Below are 16,690 nucleotides of genomic sequence, written 5' to 3' on the forward strand. Positions count from 1 at the left end.
TCTTTCTTGTGGCTGAATACTATGTGTGTGTGTGTGTGTGTGTGTGTGTGTGTGTGTGTGTGTGTGTGTGTGTATCTCCTTTATCCTCCCATCCATCAATGGACACCTAGGTTGTCTCCATATCTTGACTATTGTAAATAATGCTGCAATGAACATTGGGGTGCAGATGTCTCCACTAGTTAATGTTTTCATTTTCTTTCATTTTCTTTGGATAAATATCCAGACGTGAGATGGCTGGATCTTATGAAGTTCTATTTTTAATTTTTTTGAGGAACCTCCATTCGGTTCTCCACAGTGGCTGCACCAATTTATATTCCTACCGACATGCATGAGCTTCCCTTTCCTCCACATCCTCACAACACTTGTTATTTCTTCACTTTTTGATGTAGTCATCCTAACAGGGGTGAGTTCATATCTCATTGTGTTTTCTTTTAATTGAAGTAGAGTTAGTGGACACTATTATATAAGTTGCAGATGTACAATATAGTGATTCACAATATGTAAAGGTTATACTCCATTTATAGTTATTATGAAATATTGGCTATAGTCCCTGTTTTGTACAATATATCCTTGTAGCTCATTTTATACCTACTAGTTTCTACCTCTTAGTCCCCTACCTCTGTATTGCCCCGTCTCGCCACTGGTAACCACTAGTCTGTTCTCTGTATCTGCGAGTCTGCTTCTTTTTTGTTCTGTTCACTAGTTTCTTGTATTTTTTAGAGTCCACATAACATATAAGTGATATTACACAGTATTTGTCTCTCTCTCTGACTTATTTCACTTGCAGAATACCCTCCAAGTCCATCCATGTTCTTGCAAATGGCAAATTTTATTTCTTTTTATAGCTCAGTAATATGGCATTGTGTGTGTGTATATATATATACCACATTTTCTTAATCCATTCATCTGTTGATGGACACTTAGGTAGCTTTCATGCCTCGACAATTGTAGATAATGCTGCCATGAACATCGGGGTGCATGTATCGTTTCAAATTAGTGTTTTTGTTTTTGTTTTGTTTTTTCAGATATATACCCAGGAGCGGAATTGTGGGGTCACATGGCAGTTCTATTTTTAGTGTTGAGGAGCCTCCGTACTGTTTTCCACAGTGGCTGCACCCAGTTACATTCCCACCAGCAGTGCAGGAGGGGTCCTTTTCCTTTTTTTCCACATCTTCCCCAACTTTTGTAATTTGTGTTCTTTTGGATGATAGCCATCCTGACAGGTGTGAGGTGATATCTCGTTGTGGTTTTGATTTGCATTTCCCCGATGATTAACGATGTTGAGTGTCTTCTCATGTGCCTGTTGGCTATCTGTTTGTCTGCTTTGGGAAACTGTGTATTCAGGTCTTCTGCCTATTTTTAAATCAAGTTGTTTGTTTTTGATGTTGAGTTGTATGAGCTGCTTCCATATTTTGAATATTAACCCCTTATGTGTCATATCATTTGCAAATATTTTCTCCCATTCTCTAGGTTGTGTTTTTGTTTTGTTGAGGGTTTCCTTTGCTGTGCAAAAGCTCTGAAGTTTAATTAGGTCCCATTTGTTTATTTTTGCTTTTAGACTATTTCCTCTGCTTTAGGAGACAGATGCAAAAAAATATAGCTGCGATTTCTGTCAAGAGTGTTCTGCTTATGTCTTCCTCTAGGGGTTATATGGTATCCAGCCTTACATTTAGGTCTTTAACCCAATTTGAGTTTCTTTTTGGATATGGTGTTGGAAAATGTCCTAATGTCACTCTTTTACATGTAGCTGTTTAATTTTCCTAGCACCACTTATTGAAGAGAATGTCTTTACCCCATTGTATATTCTTGCCTCCTTTGACCATATGTGCATGGGTTTATTTCTGGGCTCTCTGTTCTGTTTCATTAATCTATGTGTCTGTTTTTGTGCCAATACCATATTGTTTTCATCACTGTACCTTTTTTTTTTCTTTTGCGGTACTCGGGCCTCTCGCTGTTGTGGCCTCTCCCGTTGCGGAGCACAGGCTCCGGACGCGCAGGCTCCGCGGCCATGGCTCACGGGCCCAGCCGCTCCGCGGCATGTGGGATCTTCCCGGACCGGGGCACGAACCCGCGTCCCCTGCATCGGCAGGCGGACTCTCAACCACTGTGCCACCAGGGAAGCCCTGTACATTTTCTGATGATGCCCCTTCTAACTGGTCTGAGGTGATACCTCATTGTAGTTTTGATTTGCTTTTGTCTGATAATTAGTGACGTTGAGCAGCTTTTCATGTGCCTCTTAGCCATTTGTATGGCTTCTTTGGAGAAAGACATTTAGGTCTTTAGGTTTTTATTTAGGTCTTCTGCCCATTTTTGAATTTGCTTTGTTGATATTGAGCTACATGAGCCATTTATATATTTTGGAGATTAATCCTTTGTCCATTGTTTCATTTGCAAATATTTTCTCCCATTCTGAGGGCCGTCTTTTCATCTTGTTTATAGTTTCCTTTGCTGTGCAAAAGCTTTTAAGTTTCATTAGGTCCCCTTTCTTTATTATTGTTTTTATTTCCATTAGTCTAGGAGGTTGCTCAAAAAAGATCTTGCTGTGATTTACGTCAAAGAGTGTTCTTCCTAGGTTTTCCTCTAAGAGTTTTATAGTGTCTGGTCTTACATTTAGGTCTTTAATCCATTGTGAGTTTATTCTTGTGTATGGTGTAATGAAGTGTTCTAATTTCATACTTCTACAGGTAGCTGTCCAGTTTTCCCAGCACCACTTATTGAAGAGACTGTCTGTTCTCCATTGTACATCCTTGCCTCCTTTGTCATAGATTAGTTCAGCACAGGTGTGTGGGTTGATCTCTGGGCTTTCTATCCTGTTCCATTGATCTATACTTCTTTTTTGTGCCAGTACCATGTCGTCTTGTTTCCTATAGCTTTGTAGTTTGAAGTCTGATGTCAGGGAGTCAGATCCCTCCAACTCTGTTTTTTTTTTTTTTTCCCCCCCTCAAGATTACTTTGACTCTTCAGGTTCTTTTGTGTTTCCATACAAATTTTAAGATTTTTGGTTCTAGTTCTGTAAAAAAGGCCATTGTTAATTTGATTGGGATTTCATTGAATGTGTAGATTGCTTTGGGTAGTATAGTCATTTTCACACTACTGATTCTTCCAATCCAAGAACATGGTATATCTCTCCATCTGTTTGTGTCGTCTTTCACTTCTTTCATCAGTGTCTTATTGCTCTGTAAGTACAGGTCTTTTACCTCCTTAGGTAGGTTTACTCCTCGGTTTTTTATACTTTTTGTTACAGTGGTGATTGTCTCCTTGATTTGTCTTCCTGATCTTTTGGGGTTTTTTTGGTGGTACACGGGCCTCTCACCGCTGTGGCCTCTCCCTTTGCAGAGCGCAGGCTCCGGACACACAGGCTCAGTGGCCATGGCTCACGGGCCCAGCCGCTCCGCGGCATGTGGGATCCTCCCGGACCGGGGCACGAACCCGCGTCCCCTGCACCGGCAGGTGGACTCTCAACCACTGCGCCACCAGGGAAACCCTGATCTTTTGTTTTTAATGTATAGGAATGCAAGAGATTTCTGTGTATTAATTTTGTATCCTGCAACTTTACCAAATTCATTGATTAGCTCTAGTAGTTTTCAGGTGGCACCTTTAGGATATTCTATGTATAGCATCATGTCATCTGCAAACAGTGACAGTTTTACTTCTTTTCCAATTTGTATTCCTTTTCTTTCTTTTTCTTGTCTGATTGTGTTGGCTAGGACTTCCATAACTATGTAGAATAATAGTGGTGAGAGTGGATATCCTTGTCTTGTTCCTGATCTGAGAGGAAATGCTTTCAATTTCAACATTGAAAATGATGTTTGCTGTGGGGTTGTGGTATATGGCCTTTATTATGTTGAGGTAGGTTCCCTCTCTACCCACTTTCTGGAGAGCTTTTATCATAAATGGATATTGAATTTGTTCAAAAGCTTTTTCCACATCTATTGAGATGATCATATGGTTTTTATTCTTCAGTTTGTCAATGTGGTATATCACATTGATTTATTTGCGGATATTGAAAAATCCTTGCATCCTGAGATAAATCCCACTTGATCATGGTGTATAATGCTTTCAATCGATTGTTAGCTTTGGTTTGCTAATATTTTGTTGAGGAGTTTTCCCTCTATTTTCATTAGTGATATTGGCCTGTAGTTTTCTGTTTTGTGATATCTTTGTCTGGTTTTGGTATCAGGGCGATGGTGGCCTTCTAGAATGAGATTGGGGGTTTTCCTCCCTCTGCAATTTTTTGCAGGAGCTTGAGAAGGATAGGTGTTAGCTTTTCGCAAAGTGTTTGATAGAATTCACCTGTGAAGCCATCTGGTCCTGCACTTTTATTTGTTGGAAGATTTTAAATCACAGTTTCAATTTCATTACTTGTGATAGGTCTGTTCATATTTTCTGTTTCTTCCTGGTTCAGTCTTGGAAGGTTCTACCTTTCTAAGAATTTGTCCATTTCTTCCAGGTTGTCCATTTTATTGGCATAGAGTTGCTTATAATAGTCTCTTATGATGCTTTGTATTTCTGCAGTGTCTGTTGTAACTTCTCCTTTTTCATTTCTAATTTTATTGATTTGAGTCCTCTCCCTCTTTTTCTTGATGAGTCCGGCTCAAGGTTTATAAATTTTGTTTATCTTCTCAAAGACCAGGTTTTAGTTTCATTGATCTTTGCTACTGTTTTCTTTCTTTCTGTTTCATTTATTTCTGCTCTGATCTTTATGATTTCCTTCCTTGTACTAACTTTGGGTTTTGTTTGTTCTTCTTTCTGTAGTTCCTTTAGGTGTAAGGTTAGATTGTTTATTTGATATTTTTCTTGTTTCTTGAAGTTGGCCTGTACTGCTAGAAACTTCCCTCTTAGAACTGCTTTTGCTGAATCCCATAGGTTTTGGATTGTCATGTTTGCATTGCCATTTGTCTCTAGGTATTTTTTCATTTCCTCTTTGTTTTCTTCAGTGATCTCTTGGTTATTTAGTAGTATACTGTTTAGTCTCCATGTGTTTGTGTTTTTTACGTTTCTTTTTTTCCTGTAATTTATTTCTAATTTCATAGTGTTGTGGTCGGAAAAGATGCTTGACACAATTTCAGTTTTCTTCAACTTACTGAGATTTCATATGTGACCCAAGATGTGATCTATCCTGAACAATGTTCTATGTGCACTTGAGAAGAAAGTGTAATCTGCTGTTTTCGGATGGAATGTCCTAGAAATGTCAATTAAATCTATCTGGTCTGTTTTGTCATTTAAAGCTTGTGTTTTGTTCTTAATTTTCTGTTTCTGTGATCTGTCCATTGGTGTAAGTGGGGTGTTAAAGTCCCCCACTATTATTGTGTTACGGTCGATTTTCTCTTTTATAGCTGTTAGCATTTGTCTTATGTATTGAGGTGCTCCTATGTTGGGTGCATATATATTTATAATTGTTCTATCTTCTTCTTGGATTGATCCCTTGATCACTGTGTAGTGTCCTTCCTTGTCTCTTGTAACATTCTTTATTTCAAAGTCTATTTTATCTCATATGAGTTTCGCTACTCCAGCTTTTTTAAAATTTCCATTTGCATGGAGTATCTTTTTCCATCCCCTCACTTTCAGTCTGTATGTGTCCCTAGGTCTGAAGTGGGTCTCTTGTAGACAACATATATAGGGGTCTTGTTTTCGTATCCATTCATCCAGTCTGTGTCTTTTGGTTGGAGCATTTAATCCATTCACATTTAAGGTAATTATCAATATGTATGTTCCTATTACCATTTTCTTAATTGCTTTGTGTTTGTTTTTGTAGATCCTTTCCTTCTCTTGTGTTTCCCACTTAGAGAAGTTCCTTTAGCATTTGCTGTAGAGCTGGTTTAGTGGTGCTGAATTCTCTTAGCTTTTGCTTGTCTGTAAAGCTTCTGTTTTCTCCTTCAAATCTGAATGAGATCCTCGCTGGGTAGAGTATTCTTGGTTGTAGTTTCTTCCCGTTCATCACTTTAAATATATCGTGCCACTCCCTTCTGGCTTGTAGAGTTTCTGCTGAGAAATCAGCTGTTAACCTTATGGGAGTTCCCTTGTATGTTGTCATTTTTCCCTTGTTGATTTTAATAATGTTTGTCTTTAATTTTTGTCAGTTTGGTGACTATGTGTCTGCGTGTTTCTCCTTGTGTTCATCCTGCCTGGGACTCTCTGTGCTTCCTGGACTTGGCTGGCTATTTCCTTTCCCATGTTAAGGAACTTTTCGATTATAATCTCTTCAAACATTTTCTTGGATCCTTTCTCTGCGTCTTCTCCTTCTGGGACCCCTGTAATGCGAATGTTGGCACATTTCATATTGTTCCAGAGGTCTCTTAGGCTGTCTTCATTTCTTTCCTTTCTTTTTTCTTTATTCTGTTCTGCAGCAGTGATTTCCACCATTCTGTCTTCCAGGTCATTTATCCGTTCTCTGCCTCATTTATTCTGCTATTGATTCCTTCTAGTGTAGTTTTCATTTCAGTTATTGTATTGGTCATCTCTGTTTGTTTGTTCTTTAATTCTTCTATGTCTTTGTTAAACATTTCTTGCATCTTTTCCATCTTTGCCTCTATTCTTTTTCCGAGGTACTGGATCATCTTTACTATCATTATTCTGAATTCTTTTACTGGAAGGTGGCCTATCTCCACTTCATTTAATTGTTTTTCTGCGGTTTTTTCTTGTTCCTTCATCTGGGACATAGTCCTCTGCCTTTTCATCTTGTCTATCTTTCTGTGATTGTGGTTTTCATTCCGCAGGCTGCAGGATTATCGTTCTTCTTGCTTCTGTTGTCTGCCCTTTGGTGGATGAGTCTATCTAAGAGGCTTGTGCAAGCTTCCTGATGGGAGGGACTCCATCCCCTCACTTTCAGTTGGTGTGTGTCCTTAGATCTGACATGAGTCTCTTGTAAACAGTATATATATGGGTCTTGTTTTTGTATCCATTCAGCCAGTCTGTGTCTTTTGATGGGAGCACTGAGTCCATTTACCTTTAAGGTAATTATTGATATGTATGTTCTGACTGCCATTTTGTTAATTGTTTGTGGGTTGTTTTTGTAGGTGTTCTTATAAATTTCTTTTTCTTTTATCTCTTCTCTTGTGATTTGATTACTATCTTTAGTGTTATGTTTGGATTCCTTTTTCTTTTTTCTCTTTTCCTTTTTCCGTATGTGTGTGTGTGTGTGTGTGTGTGTGTGTGTGTGTGTGTGTGCATGTGTGTATCTATAATAGATATTTGGTTTGTGGTTACCATGAGGTGTATATATATATATGATTGTTTTAAGTTGCTGATCTCTTAATTTCAAATGCATTTTTATTTTATTTTATTTTTATTATTATTATTTTTTTTATTTTTTATTTTTTGTGGTATGCGGGCCTCTCACTGTTGTGGCCTCTCCCGTTGTGGAGCACAGGCTCCGGACGCGCAGGCTTGGCAGCCATGGCTCACGGGCCCAGCCACTCCACGGCATGTGGGATCTTCCCGGACCGGGGCACGAACCCTTGTCCCCTGCAATCGGCAGGAGGACTCTCAACCACTGCGCCACCAGGGAAGCCCTCAAATGCATTTTTAAATCCCTGCTTTTGTACTCTCCTCCTCTCATTACTGTTTTTGATATCATATTTTACATCTAATTGCTTTGTGTGTCCCTTAGCGGTTATTGTGGATATAAATTATTTTACTGCTTTTCTCTTTTAACCTTCTTACTAGCTTTGTGCATAGATGATTTCCCACCTTTATGTTTGCCTTCACCAATGAGCTTTTCCCGTTTTGTAATTTTCTGGTTTCTAGTGGTGGCTTTTTCTTTTTCTCCTAGAGAAGTTCCTTTAACATTTGTTATAAAGCTGGTTTGGTGGTGCTGAACTCCTTTACCTTTTACTTGTCTGTAAAGCTTTTGATCTCTCCCTTAAATCTGAACGAGAGTCTTGCTGGGTAGAGTAGTCTTTGTAGGTTTTTCTGGCCCAGTTGGCTGCCAGGCCCTGGCTTGTGCTGAGGCTGCTGGCCTGCTGCTGGGTGGGGCTGGGATTCGGTGCAGCTGGCTGTGGGACCTCTACTGCTCCAGGGCTGGTGCTGGCCTATTGGTGGGTGGTCCAGGTCTGGGGTGGCTGTCTTCAGGGTCCAGAGTGTGCAGGGCTGATGCCAGTTTCCTGGTGAGTGGCACTGAGTCCTCTCATGGCTGGCTGTTCGGCTTGGGAGGCTCTGGGACTGGTGCCAATTGGCTGGTGGGCAGGTAAGCCCCTGGCAGGAATAGGCTAGAGGGAAGACTCCAAGAATGGAGAAGACTCCATTCTATGACAGGTGTCCTTGTCATAGAATGAACTCCCCAATACAGCTGCTGCGAGAGTCTATGTCACTAGGGGAGTCCTCCTTGCCTCCTGCCTCTCTGGGAGGCTCTCCAGGATCAGCCAGTGAGTCTGCCCCAGGCTCCTTTCAAATTACTGCTTCTATGCTGGGTCTCAGAGCATGGAGATTTTGTCCGAGCCCTTTAAGAATGGGGTCTCTGTTTCCCACAGCCTTCTTGCTCTCCCATGTGCAAGCCCCTCTGGCCATAAAAGTCAGATATTTTGGGGGCTCGTCATTCTGTTGCAGGATCCCCCAGGCTGGGGAGCCTGAAGTGGGACCCAGACCCCTTGCTCCTTGGGGAGAACCTTTGTAATTGCAATTATCTTCCCACTTATGTGTCACCTACCTAGGTGTGTGGGCCTTGACTATACCCCTTCCTATCTGTCTTGTGGTTCCTTCTTTATACCTTTAGTTGTGAGAAATCTTTTCTACTAGTTTTCAGGTCATAATTGCTTTCTAAATAGCTGTAATTTTGGTGTGCCCATAGGAAGAGGTGAGCTCAGGGTTTTCCTACTCCACCATCTTGGCCACACTCTGAGCGGCAACTCTCTGGTTTTGACCCAGTAGTTTTTTCTTCACGGCATGACCCATGTTTCTTCCCTCGCCATAGAGTCTTTGCATGGTCTGATATGGTAGTAACTAGGCAGATGTGACTATTTAACTTTAAATTAATCAAAATGGAATAAAATTAAAAATTCAATTCTTCAATCACACTCATCACATTTCATGAGCTCAGTAGCCCATGTGGCTCAGGGCTGCCATACTGAACCACACAAAACAATCTCATCATTGCAGGAAGTTCTGATGCTGCTCGATGATAAGGTGTGCAGGTCTCTTGCATGAGCAAGTTTGGACAGCTCCTCCCCTCACTTCCTCTTTCCTCTTCCTTCTTGATAACTTAGCGTCGCCTCCTGGTTTAGCATTGCTTTCAAAGTTAGAGAAGGGAGAAGGACCCAGCATTTTTTTTAGGTAAGGGAATAGGGGTGTTTGTGGGGGTGGGAAGAGAGGGAGGGAAATGTGTGATTTGGTGGAAAGGGGACTTCTCTTCTGGATCTATATCTTAAAACTCCCTGCAAACTTGCTCTCAGAGTATATTTCTCATTGGTTCCTGTTCCCTGTCTTTGCTGATTTTAGGCAGTAATCTGTTTTGAAGGCTGAGCCCTACAAATTGATAACTCTTTCAGCAGTCCCTGCTCAGAGGATACTTGTATGCAAAAATGATTGTTTTCACCATTGATAGAATTTATAAGTAAACTTGAAGCTTTCAGGGTTTGTGTTGGCTGAGCAGACAGAATTAGCGGTGTGGGGAGCTGGTGGTGAAAAGAGCACTAGGAGATGTAAGAGGTGCAGGTCCGCAGCCCCGTGTCACAAAACCAGCACACGGTCAGGATCAAAGACTCTCTTACCCAGTTAACGATCTGCTCAGAGCTGCCCCTTTGGACCTTCCTCCTCAGAAACAGTCCCGTCGTGGGCTTCACCCAGAGTTGGGGAAGAGGAATTTCTAGGAGATAGGAGGAGGGAGATGCCAACCCATGTTAGTGTCTACAGTTCAGGAGAAGCTGGGGATCAATGGATGCTTCTTCCTTAGGCAGTAGGAGGAGAATTCAGCCATCCAGTGTCAGTATGGAGAGAAGTTCAGTCCTCTGGTTTTACATCAGAATTAGGAGAAGCGGAACAGCATTAAAGAATGCTGAAGAGCAAGTCCACAGACTGAATTTAAGAAACACCCCAACCCTTTTGTTTTCCTATTTCTGGTATCTTACGCCTTTTCCTAAAATCCATCACTAACATCAACTTTGTGACCAAAGCTGAGTTTTAAAAATTCTGTGATTTCTCCTCCCAGTTTACAAGAAGCTGTTTCCTACTCCTTATTCCTAATCCACTTTCAAAAGAAGTGCCTGTCTTTCTAACAGTGTTTGAAATTTGTATTTGTTGGCTTCCTATCAGATGAGGCTTTCTTTAACAACTAGCATTTCAGCCTGTCCTACTTAAAATCTGATCTGCTAAGAGTTCTTCAAATGGCTTTCTCCATTGCCCAATGTTAGTACGTAGCAATGAAAGAAAACCTTTAAAATGTATTACCGCGTTTCCAGTGTTCCCAGGACGTGAGGTGTTGTTAATAAGGAAAGGATAGAGGACTTCCCTGGTGGCACAGTGGTTAAGCCTGCCAATGCAGGGGACACAGGCTCGATCCCTGGTCCGGGAAGATCCCACATGCCACAGGGCAACTAAGCCCACGTGTCACCACTACAAAGCCTGAGCTCTAGAGCCCATGAGCCACAACTACTGAGCCCACGTGCCACAACTACTGCAGCACACGTGCCTAGAGCCTGTGCTCCGCCATGAGAAGCCACCGCAGTGCAATGAAGAGTAGCCCCGCTCGCCGCAACTAGAGAAAGCCCCCGCGCAGCAACAAAGACCCAATGCATCCAAAAAATAAATAAATTAATTTTTTTTAAATAAGGAAAGGATCATCTTTTTCACAAGCCGGATTAGGCTGGCCATAAGGCTCAATCAGAGAGGAGGCGAGAGTCAGGGGGATTTGTTTTAATCCATTCATGTATTTAACAAATACCTATTGAGATCCATGCTTTGTCCAACGCTGTGCTTGTCCCTAGGGGATAACGGGGCAGACAAGACACAGACGGTTCGCCGTCACAAAGCTTACAGTCTACGAGGAGACAGTAACAAAATCAGACGAACAACTTCCTATTGTGGTGCGTATTCTATAGACACCCTTGGAGTGTGGCTAGCACAGACTCCACAGCAGAGCTATCTTGTTGGTTGGTGATGGGGCTGGAGAAGCCCTCTCTGGAGAAATAACAACACTGAAGCCTCAGGGCTGAGCAGAAATGAGCTGGGCATGGGATGGGTGTGGGAGTGTCCCAGGGAGGGGCAAATATTCCCCAAGGGTCTAGGAGCTGGAGGACGCTTAGAGGATTCAGGGGACATTGAGGAGGCCAGTATGGTTCAAGCCTTTTGAAAGAGAGAGAGAGAGTAATTGATCATGAAGGGCCTTTTGGACCATTCCAAGGGTCTTCAACTATTTGAACAATAAAAAGCAAAAGGAATCCATTAGGGAATTTAAACAAGGGAAAAAAAATTCAAATTTCAGTTCTAAAAAGCTATCTGATTATTGAGTGGAGAGAGGATTGAAGATGCAATATCAGTTGGGAGCCTATTACGTTACAATCAAATGACAGTGGGTTGGATTAACACGGAGATGGGGAGAAATGGAGAATTTTGCATTTTTTTTGGAAGTAAAATCAGTAGGATTTGGTGACAGACTGATGAGCAAGTGAGGAAAGAAGTGTTGTGGATGACCCCAAGATTCGGCATGAGCCATTTGGGGGTGCCGTCTACTGAAATGGGGACCAGACTGGGGATGGAGGTCAAGGCTTCCATTTTGTCTGAGTTCTGGGTGAGATGCCCATCAAATTGCCAACTGGAGATGCTGAATGGGATTTAAAAGTTTGGAACTCTGAGAAGGGTCTAGGCTGCAGGCTACATATAAATGGCATTCAAAGCAATAATTCACTGAATAGACTGGGGAAGGGCGCCCAGAACCAGTTTCAAGGAAGACCTTGAAGCACTTACATTTGTGTAAAGAAACATGAACAATCTGAAAACAGAGAATGGAGAAGTATTGGGAAATAGAGGAAGAGAAATTGAGTAGCGAGCAAGTTTATGAAAAAAAAAAGAAACCGTTGGGTTCATGAGGCTGACATCTCCAGTTTCCAGTTACTCTCCATTTCCCTGAAATGACATAGTTATTTTTCTTTATTCCCAGGAATTCAAACTACAATGGCGGCCCAACACCCCGGCAACTCCAGGACCAGTGCTGGTGAGAGCCTGCTCGGGGCTAGGCAGGCCAGGCTTGGGGGAGGAGGGCTGGGTCTCTCCTGTCCTGTCAGTCAGTCCCCATCTGCACAAGAGCAAAACATTTGCAACCACATCTCTTCTTTTCCTTCATTTACCCTGCCCTCTCATTTCTCTTGACCCTCTACGCTTTCTCCTTGTGATGTAGCTTAACAGCTAAGAGGAAGAGACTTAGAATATCCTGACTGATCCGGGCTCCATGAGGTTTCTTATGTGCTACTTCCTACAGCGTGGACACACCAGAACAGCGGGTTGTTGTAGCCTCCCTAGCTGTTTCTCTGCCCCTCTCTTCAGCCCAAGAGAGGTTTGGGAAGGAGGAACGTGGGAGTAATCAGTTCCTCATTCAGGTCTCTAATTTCCCTGCTGCTGGTGGCCTCGCTACGACCAACAAATCCAACAGACCGATCACGCCATTCCTCACATAACTCTCCCTCTACTCCCTTATCCGTAGAAATTGATTATATCGTTTGAGCTTTTGGTGGTTTAGCAAACCACCCCACAATTTAGGAACCTAAAACATCAACCGTTTGGTTGGCTCTTGGTTTTGTGGGTCAGTTGGGCAGTCTTTGGGTCTGGATCAACTTGGCTAATCTCAGACAGACTCACTCATGCATGTGCGGTAGGCTGGTGGATCAGGATGCTACTGGATAATCTCGGGTAGCCTCATAGACATGTCTGGTAGTCAGCAAGCCCTTGGGCAGACCAGGGGGACAGGGATAACTGGCCCTTGTGTCCCTCATCTAATAGGCTAGTCCAGGGCAGTTGTAAGGTTCTGAAAAGCAGAAAGAGAAGGCAAACTACAGTAAGTCAGCACTTTTGGAGTCTCTGCTTGATCATGTTCTCACGATCTTACTGTCCGAAGCAAGTCACATGGCCCGGTCAGATTCAAGGGCTGGAGAAACGGACTCAGCATCTTGATGAGAGTAGCTGCAAATCCACATTCCCAAGAGGCATGAGTACAGAGAGGGAATCATTCATGGCTGTGTGTGCCATTTGTCGTAGATTGCCATCCATTTGCTGTCAACATTGGCCAATTGTTGCAGTGTTGGCACTGGCCTTTGGTGCCCTTTTATCTCGCCAGCCGTGATTTTCCTACTCCCTGTCTCTAAGGTCAACCAATGCCCTCAGGATATCCCTAGGTTGGCATCTTCCACTGTGATGCTAGCTAAATAATAGTCTGAACTCCCATCCACATTTTTCCTTAGGTAACCTTAGCCATCCTGTATCCAGTGTTCTCAGCTTTGGGAAATTTACTTCTTTCACCCCAGGATTCTCGTTATCAAATGGGAGAAACTCTGCCTTAGGGATCCAGGACTCAGCAAAAGCTTCACCATAAAGTGTGTGGAGATGGGGATGAACTACAGATTTTGCGGAAGCCAGAGTGGGAGGTTCTGCAATTTCCCTCTTCTGTTTGATTGATACTTGTAAAAGATTATTCCACTTTACAGAATAGACTGAAAGGGCCAAAGCGGAAGTAGAGAGACCAGCTAGGAGACGACTGAGACATGAATGGGGAGGTAACTTGGGCTAGTATGATGACCTTCAAAATAGAGAGAAACGAACCGATTTGGAGCCAAGAGAACCAGCTGATGGGCTGGATATGGAAAGAAGGGGAAAGAGAGGAGTCAAGGGTGATGCCTAGATTTTTAGCCTGAGGAGCTGGGTGACTGGGGAGGATAGCTCTGAAAGCTAATTGGAGTTTGTAACAGTGTCTAAAAGGTTGTAAGTGGGATAATGTATGCCTTGTCTCGGAGCAGAAATAGGTAGTTATAGCACAGGATTCCTCATGCAGGAATCAGTCTTACATTCAAGGGCCGGCTGGCAGGGTCTGTCTTCTCGGGAAAACAGGCTCTCAGACGTGATTGCCGTTGTCTTCCCGCCGGTTCTGGGTCTATGCCTAACAAATCGGGCCGACTTTGACTTTATAGACACATGAAAGAGATATGCAGAGACTTGCTGAATACAAACACAGAAAGAGCTATTCGATGATTTGGGTACGTAACTCAAGGTTTCAGTTGCCGTGCTCTGCTGCTCTGATATTAACTTTGAACTTTCCTAGGAAGTAAAATATGCAACGTCAATTTTGTGTTACTTCCTATGTTATCTTATGAAGAACAGCTACCAGTAGCAGCTCAGAGTTCTCTTCTTAACCATTTTGTTTCCTCCTCTGTGGGCTACTTACCCACACAAGGTCACAGTGAGAAGCTCAAGGGTATGCTGAAAAGTACCTGGGCAGTCCCCAGATACTGCAAGACGAACACGAGCCCAGAAGGCTTTCTGTAGACACCCCTTGAGTGCAGAGGACCCCAGCAGGCAACAGAGAAAGGCACCAGAGGGCAGGAGCCTTGCAGGGGAGACAGTTGCAGTTCCTTCTAACACTACGACTTTTGTTTCCTGTTGTGCCAGGGCTTGGAAGCCAAGACCCCAGAGATTCACAACTGAGACTTGTCTTAGTGGGTAAGACTGGGGCAGGAAAAAGTGCAACAGGAAACAGCATCCTCGGAAAGAAAATGTTTCCTTCTGGCTTCTCCGCAGTATCCATCACCAGGTCCTGTAAGAAAGAAGACACCACCTGGAAGGGGAGGGAAGTTGTCGTTGTGGATACACCAGGCATCTTTGACACAGAGGTACAGGATGCTGACACTTGCAAGGAGATTGCTCGCTGCTTGGCCCTGACCTCCCCAGGGCCTCATGCTTTTCTACTCGTCATCCCACTGGGCCGGTACACGCCGGAAGACCACGAAGCCACGGAAAAGATCCTGAAAATGTTTGGAGAGAGAGCTAGGAGACACATGATGCTCTTATTCACCCGGAAAGATGACTTGGAAGGCATCGATTTCCATGATTACTTAAAGAACGCTCCAAAAGGCATTCAAGAGCTGATGGGCATGTTCAGAGATCGCTACTGTATGTTCAACAACAGGGCGACGGGAGCTGAGCAGGAGAGCCAGAGGGAGCAGCTGCTGGTCCTGGTCCAGCGCGTGGTCGCAGAGTGCAATGGCCAATGCTTCACGAATAAGGCGTATCAGAAGGCCGAGGAGGAGATTCAGAAACGAATCCAAGTGATACAAGAAAGTTACAGAGCAGAGCTAGAGAGAGAGAAAGCGCAGATAAGACAGGAGTATGAAGAGAAAATCGCAATGCTGGAGGATAAACTAGAACAGCAAAAGCAAGTGATGCAAATGAGGAGGGAATTGGCCGCAAGGGAGGCTCTCTGTGCTACAAGGCAGCAAAATGCCAGAGATGAAGTTGAGAATCAGAGCGGGATAGTTGAATTCATCTTAGGCCTGTTGCAGATTGTTTCCTTTGTTTTCTCTCTGTTTAATGATTAAACATTAAGATTAAACTTCATGAAAATGTGTCTATACTTCCTGCATATTTTCAGCTGGCCCTGCCCCATATAAGGCAGAGCATTCTCATTTTCCTGTGTCTCAGACTCTCAGGACTAAGGAGAGTAAAGTTCACTGCTGGCAACTGGTATATGTTTGATTGATTTAATAGGGGAGGGACAAATTCTCAATCTGTGAAACTCCAAAGCACAGCGCATTGATGCTTCCTAATTGTGAATTCTTTCTCAGAGACACAGAGAGAAGGAATGCCGGAGACCAAAGAAGATGACCCCAAGCTTTCTCTGTTTATCCCTAGTAAATGTTTCTCCTCTCGATTCTTTCTAGATTGGTAGGTAATCTCCCTCTGTGGCTTCCTCTCACTTATTTTACCCTCCGGACCACAGTGATCATCTTAACCTTATAGTTTACGAGAAAGATCAATTCTTTGCATTAGTTAAGCTTATAGATGGAGATGTTTATAGAATTCTTTGTACATGAATGGAAACTTGTTTGCTTACAATTTTACAGAAGGACTCAAATTGTTCCTTATCATCTGCCCATTGACGAAATGCGAGAGAGAGTGAAAGATAGAGATTCAACAGATAAGAGAACAATGTTTGGTATATTCGGATGTATCTGTAGAAACTCTTTGACCAATACCAACCAATTTGAATAACAAGTTCTCTCCTTTTCTTGTGAAACTAACTGCTATCCCACCCAATTGAATTGTTTGCTTATTGTTATTGTAGTAAAACTTATTGTTTGCTTATTGTTATTGTAATAAAACTTTTCTGTTCTCTCATATTTGTACAAAATGGAATCTGTTTGTTTTTGGTTTTGTTTTTTGGAAAAGACTACCGCTACTTCTTCTAAGAGCACAGGGATGAATTCTACAGTCTTTTGTAAAAGTTCAAGATGATTTTGGAGGTAGTCTTGGTCTACCCTCTAGACTTCTCCCCTTCTTTTCCCTGGAAGGTTTGAGTCACGTTCTCAACACCTCTGACAGTCAAAGACTACATTTTCCTTGGATTCATGCGTTATGTGTTGATAGAAACTACACGTGACCTACGTTTCTGAGACCTTTGTGGCTTTCCTGTGGCAACAATTCTTTTTAATATATGGATAAAAATAGATAAGTCCCTATCCCCTTTCTACTCTTCTACTGAGTACTCTTCACCTAATAA

At 42.7% G+C, this 16,690-nt stretch overlaps 1 protein-coding gene across 2 annotated transcripts in view; it reads left to right on the forward strand.

Moving 5' to 3' along the window:
* GIMAP4 (GTPase, IMAP family member 4) overlaps positions 1–16,308 on the forward strand; it is a 34,488-nt gene extending 18,180 nt beyond the window's left edge. Inside the window, exons 1-4 of one of the 2 annotated variants that reach the window (XM_059073455.2) lie at positions 9,191–9,267; positions 10,917–11,015; positions 12,089–12,142; positions 14,584–16,308. In XM_059073455.2, coding sequence (XP_058929438.1) covers positions 12,103–12,142; positions 14,584–15,509 — 966 coding nt within the window. In that variant the 5' untranslated portion in view covers positions 9,191–9,267; positions 10,917–11,015; positions 12,089–12,102 and the 3' untranslated portion in view covers positions 15,510–16,308. Of the gene's footprint in view, positions 1–9,190; positions 9,268–10,916; positions 11,016–12,088; positions 12,143–14,583 lie in introns of those variants that run through there. The other variant, XM_067041852.1, reaches the window with a different exon arrangement.
* The last annotated feature ends 382 nt before the right edge of the window (positions 16,309–16,690 follow it).

This window comes from Kogia breviceps, chromosome 9 (genome assembly GCF_026419965.1).
Source record: "Kogia breviceps isolate mKogBre1 chromosome 9, mKogBre1 haplotype 1, whole genome shotgun sequence".
In the NCBI taxonomy this organism is placed as follows: Eukaryota; Metazoa; Chordata; class Mammalia; order Artiodactyla; family Physeteridae; genus Kogia; species Kogia breviceps.